Source organism: Eumetopias jubatus, unplaced genomic scaffold (assembly GCF_037043125.1).
Source record: "Eumetopias jubatus isolate StellerSeaLion01/CBP00866 unplaced genomic scaffold, mEumJub1_p1.0 scaffold_12, whole genome shotgun sequence".
In the NCBI taxonomy this organism is placed as follows: Eukaryota; Metazoa; Chordata; class Mammalia; order Carnivora; family Otariidae; genus Eumetopias; species Eumetopias jubatus.
Genome location: NW_028274818.1, coordinates 82,000 through 97,301, shown reverse-complemented (window position 1 = coordinate 97,301; position 15,302 = coordinate 82,000). Strand labels below are relative to the sequence as shown.

General features: G+C 57.8%; 4 protein-coding genes across 6 annotated transcripts; all 4 read left to right on the top strand.

The window, feature by feature from the left end:
- Nucleotides 1-953: 953 nt before the first annotated feature.
- On the top strand, nucleotides 954-3,419 carry S100A3 (S100 calcium binding protein A3). 2 transcript variants are annotated; one of them, XM_028090242.2, is made up of 3 exons: nucleotides 954-1,890; nucleotides 2,515-2,660; nucleotides 3,072-3,419. In XM_028090242.2, exons 2-3 carry the CDS (start codon nucleotides 2,520-2,522, stop codon nucleotides 3,234-3,236), a joined length of 306 nt encoding a protein of 101 aa, XP_027946043.1. In that variant the 5' UTR covers nucleotides 954-1,890; nucleotides 2,515-2,519; the 3' UTR covers nucleotides 3,237-3,419. The 2 variants fall into 2 exon arrangements, with proteins under 2 accessions (XP_027946043.1, XP_087885170.1); XM_088029044.1 differs by lacking the exon at nucleotides 954-1,890 and having other exon boundaries at nucleotides 2,420-2,660.
- Nucleotides 3,420-4,829: 1,410 nt separating this feature from the next.
- Nucleotides 4,830-7,031, top strand: S100A4 (S100 calcium binding protein A4). Of its 2 annotated transcripts, none has more exons than XM_028090217.2 (3): nucleotides 4,830-4,938; nucleotides 5,831-5,986; nucleotides 6,748-7,031. In XM_028090217.2, the coding sequence occupies exons 2-3, from the start codon at nucleotides 5,846-5,848 to the stop codon at nucleotides 6,910-6,912; spliced, it is 306 nt and encodes a 101-aa protein (XP_027946018.1). In that variant the 5' UTR covers nucleotides 4,830-4,938; nucleotides 5,831-5,845; the 3' UTR covers nucleotides 6,913-7,031. The 2 variants fall into 2 exon arrangements, with proteins under 2 accessions (XP_027946018.1, XP_027946020.1); XM_028090219.2 differs by lacking the exon at nucleotides 4,830-4,938 and adding an exon at nucleotides 5,628-5,723.
- A 3,308-nt stretch (nucleotides 7,032-10,339) lies between these two features.
- S100A5 (S100 calcium binding protein A5) lies at nucleotides 10,340-12,592 on the top strand. The gene is made up of 2 exons (XM_028090216.2): nucleotides 10,340-10,615; nucleotides 12,310-12,592. The coding sequence occupies exons 1-2, from the start codon at nucleotides 10,433-10,435 to the stop codon at nucleotides 12,451-12,453; spliced, it is 327 nt and encodes a 108-aa protein (XP_027946017.1). The 5' UTR covers nucleotides 10,340-10,432; the 3' UTR covers nucleotides 12,454-12,592.
- A 1,533-nt stretch (nucleotides 12,593-14,125) lies between these two features.
- Nucleotides 14,126-14,828, top strand: S100A6 (S100 calcium binding protein A6). Its single transcript, XM_028090220.2, is given in 3 exon segments — nucleotides 14,126-14,154; nucleotides 14,156-14,246; nucleotides 14,587-14,828. Coding segments are annotated over 3 exon segments (267 nt in total). The 3' UTR covers nucleotides 14,734-14,828.
- The last annotated feature ends 474 nt before the right edge of the window (nucleotides 14,829-15,302 follow it).

Sequence of the window (15,302 nt, the reverse complement as noted above, 5' to 3'; positions counted from 1 at the left end):
TCCCACTAAAAACAACAAAAAATGTTGGACAGAATTAAAAAACATGTTTCAAAGCAATGAGGCGCTCACAGGGCAGTAGGGAACGAGGAGACCAAAATCTAAGAGAAAGCCAACTCCAGGGTGTGAGCAGGGCACCAGGGCCCCTCATGCCCCAAGAGCATTGGCCAAGCTGAGCCCAAACGACCTTTGGCTTTCATAGTCTGTGGGGTGAGGAAGACAGAAGCTGAAGCCCAGGCCTCATTGAGGTGGGGAGACAAGGGGGACAGCCCCCCATAATGCTGGGACCCCAAAGGGCTACATACTTCAGCTAAAGGCCAGAGGAAACCCAGGCCCCATCCCATCAGACCTCAGGGAGCAGAGGACACAGGACACAGACCTAGGGGCTGTACGCACAGGGAAGCGCACAGGTTCTGTGGCCCACTCACGGCACTTAGGGCCGTGGGGCGCGGGCCGCGGGCCGCAGAGAAGTCAGCCTGACTGTGGAAGGGCCCCTCGGAGAGTTTGCCTTCCTTCCTCCTATTCTTCTAGACGCCCTGCAGATGGTCTCCTCAGGGGAGAGAGCAGTCCACAGCCCAAAGTGACCAAGAACCATTGACCTGGTCAGGCAGGGAGGCTATCTTAGGCCTCAGTGTTCTCACCTGCAAGTGGGGGGCGCTAAGCAGATGCTCTCCAAGATCCCCTCTGGCATAGGGATTCTCTAAGGGTGAAGCTATGTGTGCTTCTAGAGTGAAGAGGTGGGGGTGGATGTGATGGATCAGCCTGTCTCCTCCAACTGTGCTGGAAGGGGTTGGGGGGTGGCTGTGCCCAGTTCCCAGCTCTGGGGGTGGACAATAAGGGGGTTGTGTCTGTGGCCCCGAATGGGCCTTTGATGTATGCATGGGTGGGCGGGCTGGTGGGGCCTATAATAAGGGCCGCCAGGGAAGGAGGCAGGGGAGCCCCTGGGGGTATCCTCAGCTTGACCTACTTGGGTCCCCATAATTGCTCCCTTCCTTCGTTGGGAGGCTACAAATAGGGATGTCCCGTCTCTAGCCTCCTACAGCTGAAACCAACACCAGCGGTGAGTACGAGCTGCTTGGGTGCTGCCCTGGATTGGGAGGCAGGGCAGCTCAGGGTCTGGGCATGGGTGCAGAGGGACGAGCGCAGCAGGGACTGGCCAGGTGAGGGACGTCAGATATGGTGGGCTCAGGGCCCCTTTGTACAGTGAAGGGCTGTCTGGAAGCTTGGGTTAGGGGTGTGGAGCGTTGAGGTCTGGCAGGGGTCGGGGCTTCACAGGGAAGAGAGGATTCCCTCCAGTCTCCAGGCACCCAGCTTCTGAAAGAGCAACCGTGGTGGTGCCAGCCAGGCCGGCAGGAGCCCAGAAGGGCAGCTGAGCACCTCTGAGTTTCCTTATTCCCTGCGTGTGTGGCCCTTTCCTCTGCTGGGAACACAGACACCTTGCTCCCACGCTGGTCTGTCACAGAGAGACCACAGGCAGTGCTTTGCCCCGTCGCCCCGCCCCCAGCCCTGCCAGCCTTCTGCTCCACAGGGCCCAGCAGAGGGGCATCAGGGACAGAGCCATGGCCTGGCAGCCTTGCTGCACACTCCTGTCCCCTAGGCTCACAGGGGAATAGTACTGCCTTCCCGACTGCCTCAGGGTTTCCCAGGCTGGAGGCAGCCTCCCAGAAGGCGGTGGGATTGGGGGGAGGCGGGCACTTCCAGGAAAGCCTGCCCCTCTGACAGAACAGGGTGGTCCTATGCAGAGCCTTCTATCTCACGACCTCAGGGAGCAGGGAGACAGCTTCAGGTGGGGGCAAATCACAGACGGGTAAATACCTGAGCTGACTCTCTCTGTGGACTGCCGGTTCAGGTCCCTGAGTAGGCCTGAGAGGTGGAATGAACCCCAGTTTACAGGTAAGGCCCCTGACACCCAGTGTCAATGGCTCATCTGAGGTTGCATGGCTGGTTCGATGCACAGGGGATCCCAAGCAGAGTGCACGGGAGGAGGGATGGGTGACGGTGGTGGTGGTGAGGTGGTGGGGGTTCCTCTCAGACCTGGCCCCTCCCTGAGAATGCCCAGCTTCTCCAAGGGCCTGAAGATGGGGCACACAGGGCAAGGGTCTCCTTGTGCTATTTCCTACGGAAGGAGTTTGGGTCCTAAAGGTCAGGAGGCTGTATCTCATGGTGGTGCAGAGTTGGGACTGAGCCCTTCCTGGGTGTCAGGGACGAGAGAAGGTAGACAGTCAGGGAGTCCTCAAGGATCCCCAGTGTGGGGGTGTGGTTGGGGGGTGGGGCACTCTCCCTGAGGAATTTGCAATGATGTTAGGGAAAGAAGACCTCCATCCAGGAAAATACCAATGGGGTAGTAGGGAAATAAATTAGAAGGGGCCGGAGTGGTCAGGGAGGGCTGCTCAGAGGGGAGCTTGTGGGGCCCGAAGCCTGGTGGAGACTAAGGTCTGGGAGCAGTCCCTGGGAAACGCCCTGGGCAGAGGTGCCCTGGGCCTCGGGCATGAGTCTCACACGCTTGTTCTCTGACAGTGAGGATGGCCAGGCCTCTGGAGCAGGCGGTGGCTGCCATCGTGTGCACCTTCCAGGAATATTCAGGGCGCTGCGGGGACAAGCACAAGCTCTGTCAGGCAGAGCTCAAGGAGCTGCTGCAGAAGGAGCTGCCCACCTGGACCCCGGTGAGCACCTGGGGTGGCCAGTCTGCGGGGAAGCACTGCCTGGACTCTGCAGAGACAGACCCGGGGGCAAGCTCTGAGCAAGTGGGGTACAGGCGAGTCTGTGAGGAGGGGACACCAGAAAGGGAACGGACGTGGCAGCAGTGCCAGTGTCCTCATCTGTGAGACGGGAAGGAGAGTTGCTACACCTGCTGCTTTGCAGGGCTACTGGGAGGACGGAGGGAGAGACGCTCAGTAGCAGACAGTGGCATCTGAGAGGGACGGTGTGGGGGGCATGGACGTGGGCGAACGACCAGAGCAGGAGGCTGAGGCTGGCCCCCAGAAGGGTGGGGGAGGCGTGGGACCGCCCGGGAGGGGAGGGCAAGGAGTGGCACGCTCCCCCCTCAACCTGCCCCTCCCCCTCCCCCTGCACAGACCGAGCTGCGAGAGTGTGACTACAACAAGTTCATGAGTGTTCTGGACACCAACAAGGACTGCGAGGTGGACTTCGTGGAGTACGTGCGCTCCCTCGCCTGTCTCTGCACCTTCTGTCACGACTACTTCAAGGACTGTCCCCCGGACCCCCCCTGCTCCCAGTAGGCTCTGCTCCCATGGGCAAGGGTCTGCTGGGGCAGGACCTGATACGCTGGCCGGGCCCACCCATGAGGCTGGGGAAGTGAGGGGACCTGCCCAGGATCACAGCTAGAAAAGCACAGAGCAGTCAGTTGCTGCCTCCCTTCTGAGGCTGTGACGGGAGGGGCGCGAGGCTGCCCTGCACACGTGAGGCCCTTTTGACTCCTAATAAAGAACTGGTGTCACTTGCTTTGGCTTCTTTTGATAGTCCGGGTCTTGGGGCAGAGTCCTCACTCCTCTCTGGTCTTTTGTGCTGGAGAGCAGGAGGCCAACCCAGCGGAAACATACGGTCTCCACCTCCGGTGGGAGGGGTGGGGTCAATATGAGGACAATGTCTAGGGGCTTTGGGGGTGTCTCTTTCTCTCTCTTGGGCCTTTGAAGGAGAAGCTCCCCCAGGGCTGTCAAGGAGGATGCCAGGGCAGCCTGAGATTCCCTGGGGATGGTGCTCAGTCCTCGGCAAGGCTGTTCTGAGGAGGAGGGTGGGGTGTAGGGGTGGGGCGGGCTTGTTGGCCTGGCTGTGGGAGCCCAGAGAGCAGAACTAATAGGATTAGGGTGTCTGAGGTCTGGCTAGGGTATTGCTCCTGGCCAGGGAGGCGTACCCTGCATCGGAAGGGGAAGGGGGCACCTTGAGCCGTGACTCATCCCTGAAGCCATAACCAGTTGAGGGCCTTAGCCCCCCCCACTCCTGATCCTCATTCAACCTGAGTTCATACCCCACTCTGAGAGGGTGACCCTGATCCCTGCCTCCCCCATTTTGTGCCATTTCTCCTCTAACTTTCCACCCCAACCTGCGTTCTTCACTTTCATTCTTTCCCAACTCTAGATACCCCCTCCTGATACCCTCCCTCTCCCCAGTCCTCTGGGTACCTGCTGTCCATCCCTGAGCCCCACACTTGACTCCTACTCCCTACTCCATCACTGCTGCACCCAGGACCTTTGTCCACTGACATGCCTGGGGCGGTCCTAGCATCAGCTTTGGGTGTTGGTCTGCTCCTCCTCCAGACCCCCAGCTCCTGCCCTGGACCTCACTCAGCATGGCAGAGTGCCCTTTGGAGCGGGGAAAAGGGCAGCAAGAGCCATACCACAACACTGAGCCTGGGGTCCCCTCCTTAGTGCTTGGGCAGCCACATTTCCAGGGCAATTTCTTTTTTTCAAGATTTTATTTTATTTTATTTCATTTTTTAAGTAGGCTCCATGCCCAATGTGGGGCTTGAACTCAAGAGATTCAGAGATCTAGAGTAGCATGCTCCACCAACTAAGCCAGCCATGGGCATTTCCAGGGCAGTTTCTCACCCATCACTGGCCTCCCCTGTACCCTGCTTTCTAGCTGCCCAGTGGGACCACTCCTTCTCTGTCCCCCATAGCCAAGGCACAGACTTCCTCTCGCTCCCTAAAATTCAGGTCGAGCTGTGCCCACCGGGGAGTACCCACCCCGCTGAGACCCCTGCCTGTGTGGGCTCTCCCATTGTCCAGTGTGCCTGCCCAGGGCCGGAAGCGGGTTTTCCAGTGGGGCTGGTGGAGGGGCCCATAGGAGGACTGTCTCTCACTCTTCCCCAACCCCTGCTATGGGCAGGGCCTGGCCGGGGTATAAATAGGACAGACCGCTGGGGTTTCCCACTCCTTCTCTCTTCGCACCCTCTCTCCTCATCTCCTCCTCCCTCTAGGCCTGGTGAGTCGTGGTCTCCTGACTAGCACGCAAGGGGTGTCAGGTTGAGGCTGGGGTCAGGCTCGGGGCAGAGGAAGGAGTGGCTGGTGGGGGCCAGATGAGCTAACTGGGTCCAGCATGAGATTCTGATGAGGAGGCCCTGTGGTGGGAGGTGTGTGTGTGTGTGTGTGTGTGTGTGCACCTGCATGCACATGCAAGGGAAAAAAACCAACAAAGCGAGAAGCGTGCCGGTGGCTGGATTTGACCTAGCTGGGTGGTAATGAGATGCTGGGCTTTGCAAATGTTGTTGCTGTAGTGTGTGTGACCTGTGGGTCTGCACATTGGCTTGTGTTTGCTGGGTTGCACAAGCCTGTGTGTGCACACTCGGGTGTGGGAAGAAAACTGAAGGCAACTGGCCTTTTGTCTGGTTGTGTCCTATGGGCCTCTGCTCTGCACCCAGCAGCCCAGCCAAAGGGAGCTTGCCTCCCCACCCCTCCCTTGCACCCCTGCCCCTGCCACCTCACCCTGCCCCTCCCTACTCTAGGGCTAGGCCACTTGTTTTTTCCGCTGCAGGCCCCTGGGCAGGCCTCCAGCAGCCCTGGCAGGGGGAGAATGCGGCAGGGCGGGGCCGCTGTGGTCGTGGGAGTACGGGGGGGGGGGGGGGGGGCGGAATAGTTGGTGAGGCCCAGCCTGAGCGAGGCTGCCTGAAATCCAGAGCCTGTGCAGTCTGTGTCCTCGCCAGTGTTGGCGGCCCGAAGCACACACTTTCCACCAGGAGCTGAGCCCCACCTTTCTGGGGTCCCCCTCTGGTGAGAGCAGAGTCTCACCAAGTGGTCCCTGAGGGATGGGAGTGGGGTGGGGCATTCTGAGGGTGGGGCTGGGGAAGATAAGGGTGTCTCTGGGACCCTGTCCTCAGATCCTGACTGCCACCATGGCATGCCCCCTGGAGAAGGCTCTGGATGTGATGGTGTCCACCTTCCACAAGTACTCCGGCAAGGAGGGTGACAAGTTCAAGCTCAACAGGTCAGAGCTAAAGGAGCTGCTGACCCGGGAGCTGCCCAGCTTCTTGGGGGTGAGTGGCTACTGCCTGGGAGTATGCCCCTGTGTGCCCCCTTCTCCGCAGAGGAGGGGCAAGGCCTGGGTGGGGGGGCACCAGTGTTTTGGCAGAGTCGTAGCTACAGCTGGTATCTGTCACCGAGATGGGGACGTCCGGTCAGAGAGCTTGCTCTAGTTGGAAACACAGTGAGCACCCGCCGCTCATTTCCTGGAGCCCAGCAGAAAGAGGGCTGGGAACGAACAGGTAGGACGCCCGCCGGACTTTGCCAGGCGCTTTGTACAACTCAACCGAAGGGCAACAAAAGTTCAGAGAGGCTAAGGAACTTCCTAAGGTAATGAAAGTGCAAAGCTGAGATCCACAAACCGGGATGTTTACCATCAGTCCAGCAATGAATAATTTTTGAGTCTCTGTGGATGTGAAGACACAGTTATGGAGACACATGCCTACGCTCCTGAGCGTTCACAGCTCCCATTTGTATCCAACTTTATGCAGTTTGTGTGTTACCTTCATGACCATTGTCTAGTTGCATTCTTGGAACAACCTTGGGGGAAGACATTGTGGTCCCCTTCTCCAGCTGTGCGCAGGTACTCAGAGTTCCTCATCCCTTGGGGTGAACTTCTGTGGCCCCAGCCTAGCCCCTGAGAGCTGGGGTTCCAAAGCGAGGCCCCCAGGGAGTGGCTGTGCCTTCCTGAGCTCCCATCTGAAGATGGAAACCTGGTCTAGTCTTGGCTCCATCCCCAGACTTTGTGGTTCTACCTGTTGCCTCTTCCCTGCAGAAAAGGACGGATGAAGCTGCCTTCCAGAAGCTGATGAGCAACTTGGACAGCAACAAAGACAACGAGGTGGACTTCCAGGAGTACTGTGTCTTCCTGTCCTGCGTTGCCATGATGTGCAATGAGTTCTTCGAAGGGTTCCCCGATAAGCAGCCCCGGAAGAAGTGAAGGCCCGCATGTGGGTGGGGGGTACCCTACCTGTTGGTAGAGGGCACAGGACCTCACCCCGGCTCCACCAGATGTGTGCACGCCGTGCACCAAGTTCAATAAAGATTCTTGGAAGCTTTGAGGCTGATGGTCTGAGAAACTCTGGGTCTGGGGTGGGGGCTGAGGGACATGTGGGGGTGGGGAGCACAGGCAGTGGGCAGCGGTTTTGTGGAGAGCAGACTAGTGAAGGTGGGAGGGAAGGGGTGAATGGAAGACTGTCCTTGTGCATGCATGATGGAGCTGACTGATGGGGCTGAGGGCAGGGAAAAGAACCCCCAAAGGCTTGGAAAGCCCCAGCTGTGGGGTCTTTGCCAGCAGAATTGTCCCTCCCACCTCAGCCTTGCCTCTGGAGGGATTGAAGCTCTTTCGCATCTGCTCCTGGCTGGGGCCTGGAATGGAGTTTGGGCGCCCTGCAGCAGGGAGCTGAGTCGGGAGGGCCCTGCCCTGTGGGCCCCTTCCAGTGACCTGGTTTTCAACCCAGGGATGGGTGAGTCCATCCTGTCCATGGTTAGGTCAGGGAGGCCGCGTGGAAGGAGGCCACGCCATTGCAGCAGCCTGAGAATATCACCCTCTCAACCTTTGCTGTCCCTGCCCCAGAGACCCTGGAATGAGGGCTGTTATCAGTTAGAGTCATGGTCCTTCAGAGAAGGGAAAAAGGACCTCAAAGGGATGAGTGGAGGGTAGTAGCTGGGGTGGAAGTGAGGGAGACGGTGGGAGGTGGCCATAATTTTGGAGATGAAATTCCAGACACACGGTCTGATAAATGAAGTTGAGATTTTTCTTTCCCCAGAAAATATCAGGCAGGATGTTGTATCCCGTCAGGTTAAAGGCTGGTGGGTGATTGAAGTTAGACTTCCAGGCCAGGTCCAGGTGGTATGGGGGCCGTTAGGAAGGACGTGAGTAAACGGGGTGTCCCGCAGCAGGGGGTCTTAGTCCCTTGACCTTTCAAGCTTTCCCCCTTCCTTCTCATTATACCCTGTTTTTCTCTCAAGTGTCAGAGCAGTGGGGCAGCTGACTCAGATGTTCCCTCAGAGTGTGACTGCAGAGGCCTGGGTAGGATTTTGGTCCAGGAAAAAGCCTGCCTCCTCCCCTTCTGCCTGGCCCCTGGCCGCCCATCTTCCAAGGGAGTGACCTCCCCTAGGGACTGCTCCTGCATCACTCTACCTCGGAAACTCCTGTTGCTCAGTGACCAGTCCCTGCTGCTTCTCTAGCCTTGCCAATGGGGGTGGGGCAGAGTGGGCACAGAGGGGAGCGCCCAAGCAGGCCAGGTGGGGCTGCAGCACCCACAGGTGCAAGCCCCTAACTCCAGCTCTGTGCTCATACTTGAACTACTTGGTGGTAGAACAATGTCTCTCCTGGGATTCAGGCAACTCTCCCTGCCCCCTGCCCCATTCCTTCCTGCCCCCCAAACCTGCTTCCCCAATCCACAACCTCTACACCATCACCTGGCCCTACCCTTCCTGGGCCCCTTCCCGGTCCCTGATTCCCAGGCTTCCATTCCAAGTCTCTGACAATTTTTTCCCATGAAGATGAGTGAGGCTTAGAAGAAATCACTTTTAAAAGCCCTTTAGGGGCACCTGGGTGGCTCAGTCGTTAAGCGTCTGCCTTCGGCTCAGGTTGTGATCCCGGGGTCCTGGGATCGAGTTCCACATCGGCTCCCTACTCAGCGGGGTGCCTGCTTCTCCCTCTCCCACTCCCTCCGCTGTGTTCCCTCTCTCCCTGTGACTCTCTGTCAAATAAATAAATAAAATCTAAAAAAAAAAAAGCCCTTTAAAAACCTTAGGCTCCATACTCGCTAATGACCTTGACCTTGACTTTCATGCCCTTGGCAGGAAACATCTTCCCTCATGGATTCCCATCTCAAGGTGTGTTTGCTCTGCTCTTGGTGTGGATGGGAGGGCCCCAGTGTGGAGACTGGCCTAGGGTGAGAGAAGATACCCTGTGTTTGGCCCACATTTCCTGGGTCTTTTTTCCCCGGGGCAGCTGGCTTCTCTTCTACCCTGTTGTCCCATCAGATTGAGTGCTGGTTTTTGGTTGGGAAAATAAAGCTTCTGGAACTGAAGATGTGTGTGCCACAACGAACTCAATGTGCCCCCCTTCCACTCTGTTTGGAAACAAGGAAGGCAAGATTGGCAGAGGGGTTTCTCCCCAGCCCTGTCCCACGAGGCTCTGATCTGGGCCTTCTCAGGTCCCTCTCCTTCTCATTGGCTCTTTCCCTCCCCTGGTTTCCTGGGGACCAGAGCAAGGGAACAAAGGCAGGGAGTGGTGGGAGGGAGCCTGTTTCTGCTGTGTGGGTTGTCTGCTGCTTCCTTCCCTGGTGAGTCCTTCCTTCTCACCTCCCTGCTCATCTATACGCTGCGGCAAGCAGGGCAATGAGGCCAGACCGTGACAAGCCTTGAGGAAGGCCTGGCATGATGAGTTGGCGTGCCCTCAGGAAGGAGGACCGAGTGTGGAGCTGTGGTTATCAGAATTTCTTGACAAGTGGCTCTAGGCATGGAGTTGTGATCAGAACCAGCCAGGATGCTATTGCAGCCACCCAGAGAACCTGTGGTCCTGGCTGAGTCTCCTGGAGTGGGGGAGGGGGGTGGGTGATGCTGAGGTTTTTGGGGTGCTGAGAGGTGAATGACAGATCCAATTCAAGAATCACTAGGGGGGCTTGGGCTGAAGGTGAGAGCCAGCTGCTTCTTCCTTCTTGCTCTGGACTCCACACAGATTAACCTGGAGCCCCCAAGTTTCTTGGGTGTTGCCTCCTTCCTAAGGGGAAGTGGTTTTCGAGTCTGAGTTATGGGAGCTGCCTCTTCCCTTGGGTGGGTGTGGCTGTGCTGATGGACATGGGGGGCCACATTCAAACCCAACCTCTGGATCCAGCTCTCAGAGGGGTCCTGGAGATTTTGATAGGCCCACCCTTCTTGGTGCCAGTTGCATGCAGTTCTCTGGGCCAGAGACTGAGACCAGCTGGACAAGTCCAACAACCTCTGCCCTGTTTCCTGCTGAGACCTTATCTCCCAGTTCCAGCCCCAGCCCCCTCCAAACCCTGGACTCTCTCTTTGCCCTGTCCTCTACCTCTATAATGGGACACTCCCCACTATCAGGTGATTCAGGCACCGGGGCAAAGGAGGGAGATTGGGGTGAGGGCTGTCTCCGGGAAATGAATGTCCAAGCTATATGGGCCAGGGGCCCTTTCTCGGCTCCATCATCTGCCACCAGTTCATCTTTGGGGAGGTCACCTTGTCATCTGCCCCTAGAGCCCTTTTCCAGCATCTCCTAAGCAGTCCCCTGTGTAAGCTCCTTTGGGGGCTGGCTGGTCTCATGGCTCTGGCTGTTCCATGTTTGCCTCCGGTCTTACTACAACCTGTTCTGGTACATTTGGGTCCACTTGTTGGTAGATTCTGTGTCATCTGGGTTCTAGTTTCTGGTTCTTTAGAGAGAGCCTCGAGGCTGGGCTAGTGATAGGGGAAGCAGAAGGTCTGGCTTCCCCTGGATGTTGATCCTTCCCTCTCCCTTCACCCTCCAGAGCCACACACTGAGGGAGACACCTCTTGAGAAGGCCCTGACCACTATGGTCACCACTTTCCATAAATATTCGGGGAGAGAAGGCAGCAAACTGACCCTCAGCAGGGAGGAACTAAAGGAGCTGATCAAGAAGGAGCTGTGTCTTGGAGAGGTAGGTGACTGTCACCCCCACCCCAAAGCCTGAATTCTCCCTGTGCACACCATGGGGGAGGAGGGAAACAGAGGAAGCACCATACCACTGTCAGGGGCTCCCCTTCTGTGAGGTAGGAAGCCCCAGTTCTGCATCTGTAGAGACCCAGAATAGGGGACACACATCTGCCCTCCAAGTGCTCTAGTCTCAGCCAGGAGCAGGACGGCCAAAGGGAACTGACAGAGACCTAATGAAGAAGGTGGACATCTTGGGCCACCAGATGCAAGACCTCTGTGACCAGGGATGAGTTGGGTTTCACTGGGAAGGAGGAAGGGCAGCATCCAGAGGGTGAATTACAGCCTGTGTGAAGGTTTAGAGGTCAGGGAGCCTTCTTTGTTGAGGCCAGGCCCACACAGCCATGGAAGAGCCTGTGTGAGGAATCATGGGGGTCAAGGCACCAGGGTGCCCAGCTTGAGCTGTGCACGGCTCAAGGGCAGGGCCTTCACCTGTGTGCCTGGTACATCCAGGGCTCTCAGCTGGCACTGACATGGGAACAAAAAGGATCATTCTTCTAATTTGTGACCACAAGGTTGGAAGGAGACAGATTGTTTCTTGCCAGATGGAGACGGTGGGAGGTGGCTGACCAAGGGGAAGGCCTATGAGGAAGTTATGTTATTTTTACAGTTCAAAAAAATAGAGACTCAGAAACATTATCTAACTTGTCTAAAGACATCCAGCTAGTAAGAGGCTGAGTCCTTCCTTTTTCCTTGAAAATCCAGTCTTGGGGGCCTCTCCAGTCACATTGTGAACCTTGGTGGGCCTCCCCAGAGAGAACCTCCCCTTTGGGCTGTGGACTGGAGCAGGTGTGGGTTTCACCAAGCCTGCCCTCCGGCTTTCCTGCCAGGCTCTCTGCATCCTGGAGTTAACGAGGGCGAAGGGAGGGGTGGCGGTTCCCCTAGGCGTTAATTACAGGGGAACAGAGGCCCTGGGGAAGGCCTGACTTTAACAGGAGCCCAGACTGGGGGTAAGGACCGCGTCACAGAGAAGCTGTTTCCATCTCCATTTGTCCTGACGTCTGTCTCCTGTGGAAAAGTGGGAGCTAAGGGCAGTGAAGAGGGGAGGGCAGAACAGGTCTGTGTTTTCTTCCTGTCCCACGGGAGGGCCCTGTTTCCATCCTCTTGGTGGAGCTGGGCTGGGAGAGCAGGGGACAGACAGAGTATGGCTGAGTCGCGGCCTCATCCTCACACAGGTGTGCTGCAAGCTCTCCCAGAAAGGGAGGCTGTGTTGGCTTCTGGGCTCCGGCACACTGCTCTCATGGCGTGTTGTCCGGGTCGGTGCTCAACTATCCTCTACAGAGACAGAAGAAGTCTGAATCATGCTCAGTGCCACATAGTCACCAAGGCATTTCTGTTGGACACTGTATAAAATCTAGATGATTATTTCTTTGGATGGTGGAAAGTGCTGAGGAAAGGGGAGGTTGGACCAGCTTTCCTACGGACGTTTGCTTAGATTCAGGAGTCAGGTCACTGCATGGTGCCAGGCCCCAGACTGGGTGTGGGCTGGGGGAGATGCTGGGGGTTGAGATGTTCAGAGTGTTGCTGACCCAGATGAGGATCACCCTGAGACTGCCTTCCCAGGGGGTGGGTGGCACCATGCAGTGGTGAGGCAGGGCTAGGTGGGGTGGCTGACCTGTCCCTCTCCCTGGGCCCTTGAAGAAGATGAAGGAGAGCAGCATTGATGACCTGATGAAGAGCCTGGACAAGAACAGTGACCAGGAGATCGACTTCAAGGAGTACTCGGTGTTCCCGACCACGCTGTGCATGGCCTACAACGACTTCTTCCTGGAGGACAGTGAATGACCAGGGCTCAGCCCCTTGCCCCTGGTCTCTGCAACCCCTCTCACAGCTCCTCTCTGGTCCCTTGCCCTCCTCTCCCTTCTGGATGGACCCTGCTTCAGCCTTCCCTTCCAGCAGGGGAAATAAAGATTTTCCATTCCTGGCTGGTTTTGAGGAAGTCTTGTCCACCTTGCCTGGGGGTGGGTGGGGCAAGGCAGAACTTTTCCTTGAGTGGGTTGAGAGCCTCTGGGAGTTAGGGTCCTGGGCTTCCACCCCACTTCCTGCCCTTCTTCAGTGTGGATGTCACTGAGCTTGCTGGGTTTAGTTTTGCCTTTCCGGAAAATGGGGGAAGTTGGGCCAGGCTTTCACTTGCCTCCCAGAGAAAGCTAAGAGGAAGTGCTTTGATAGAGCACAGGCAGTGAGGGAGCTGGGGGAGGCTCCTGAGGGCAGTGGTGGACGAAGCCAGTCTGAGGCCACAGAAGGCCACCAGGACAACACCCCATGCCAGCCCCCTTTCCCTCTCCCCCATTTCCCCCTCGGCAGCTAGCCCTACCCACCCCACCACAATCATCTATGGGGTTCAGTGCTTCTGCTGTCTCCACTTCCCCCTGTGAAAATCCTGTCTCAGGAGAGGATCTGGAAAACCTTTTCACTGGAGGGTACATAACTCAGGCAAGCGCCAGTGTGCACATTGCCCGGCAAGAGGCTGCAGGCGGAATTCCAGGCTGGGGTGTGGGGGTGTGGGTGGGGAGGGAGGGGGTGCAGTCGGGGAGGAATGGTTGTGAGGGTTGTGGTGGGAATTTGTTTTTGCTGAGGGGTGGGTGTTCCAGATGTCCTTTAAATCATATCCTATAGACCACTGGCTGCTCCCTCTCCTTCATCTGGGGTTGATCCTGAACACCCTCCGGGGAACCCCCGGACCAGGGAGCTGGCTCGGAGCTCGATGTCCCTGGCTTGCAACGGTCTCCCCTGGGATCCCGGTTCCATCCCGGGAACCCGGAACAGCCCGGGGCAGGAAGCGCCGAGGGCTGGGGGGGCCCCCAGGGTGTGTCGTGCGGGCGCGGGCGCCCAGCGGGCCTGGACGGGGCGGGCCTGAGGGCGGGGCAGAGGTCGGGGTGGGGCTGGCCGGGGGTGTGTGTGTGTGTTGAGGGGGGGAGTTGGCTGGGGTAGGCGGGGCGGGGTTGGGGGCCTGGCGGCGGGAGGGGTGGGCTCTGGCTCGCCGGGCCTCGGCTCCGCGGCCGCCAAAAGGCGCGCTGGCCACCGCCCCGCCGGTCCCTGGACCCTCTCCCGGCCAAGCGGTGAGTCCTCGCGGGCCCACCGGGTTCCTGTGGCCGCCCGCCCTGGGGTGAATCGGCCCCCGGCCAGCGGATGGCCGGCCGAGTGTACCCCGGGCTGCGGGAGGGGTGTGCCCCGGGTGTGTAAGCGCGGCCTGTGTGCGGCCCGCCTCATACTCTCCAGTTTCTGGAACCCCTGGAGGCTAGCTCTCACCTGTGGTCTTATTTGCTCCTTGACCACCTCTTTCCTCTGGGCCTTCAGGTCTGTCTCTCCCTCCCGCTCAAGCCCTGGGCTGACTCCTGATGGTGACACCGATGCGGGTGGGGACAGAGCACTTGGGGAATGTGAATGTGGGTGGGTGGGGAGGCCGTTGGGCACTGACCAGGCTTTCCATCCCCAGCTCTGAGCCCAGTGCCCAGCCATGGCGTGCCCCGTGGTTCAGGCCATTGGTCTTCCACAAGTACTCGGGCAGGGAAGGTGACAACACTCTGAGCAAGAAGGAGCTGAAGGAGCTGATCCAGAAAGAGCTCACCATTGGTGCGGTGTGTAAGGCCCCTCTTTCTCCGCCCTTTAGAAGCAGGGTGAGGAGAGGGAGAAGTGCCAGGTGCATCTGGCTCACAGTTATCCACATTCTGGGGCCCAAGTCCACATAGCTTACTGGGACCATTGGTCAATTCCTAATACTCTCAGCCTGGTACTCTCCCTAGTGAGGAGCCGGAGCGGAGGAGAAGTAAAGCCAAGTGAACCCAAGGTGGACTCAGTGTCTTTGACAAAGAGAGTGCACAGCCTCTTGTGTGAGGGAGGGCTGCCTGGAAAGGAGAAAGGGAGAGAACCCAAGGTTCTCATCACACTGAGTCTGGATTTCCCTTTCTGACATGCTAGAAGCTGCAGGATGCTGACATTGCAAAGCTGATGGACGACCTGGACCGGAACAAGGACCGGAACAAGGACCAGGTGGTGAACTTCCAGGAATATGTCACCTTCCTGGGAGCCTTGGCTTTGATCTACAATGATGCCCTCAAGGGCTGAAAATAAATCAGGAAGGTGGAGACACCCTCCATCGGGCCTGCCTGAGTCAGCTCCAGTGGTGGGTAACTGTTCAATAAATATCTTTTTTTGGTCAAGTCTGCCTCCATGTCCTGGCTTTTAGTGACTTCTGTTCCCTCCTCTTCGTGGTGCTGCGCCAGCCATCAGAATTTGCTCATGGTCACCTCTGGGAGTGACTCAGCAATGCCCCACACCTGGGGCCACCCTGACCAGGCCGCCGCTAGCTCGTGAGGTGCCTTTACATGAATTAGAAAAGGGTCTCGCCCTGGACGAAGGCATCTTAAGGGACACTCAGGTGGTCCCCAGGAAAGAGGGTTTTTAGGATGTGGGTGGGGAAGGAAATGGTGCCTGAGCCAGGCTGGGATGGGTCCAATGGGGGGGCAGAGATAGTCCTGGTGATGCGATGTAGTTTTTGAATGTTGGTGAGGTTGGTGAGGGCTGGAGCCGATGGCCAAGAAAGATTTCTTGAGACATCCTTGGTGCAAAAAGGTGGTTTTATTAAAGCTCGGGGACAGGACCCGTGGGCAGAAAAGAGCAGCTGTCCCTGGATT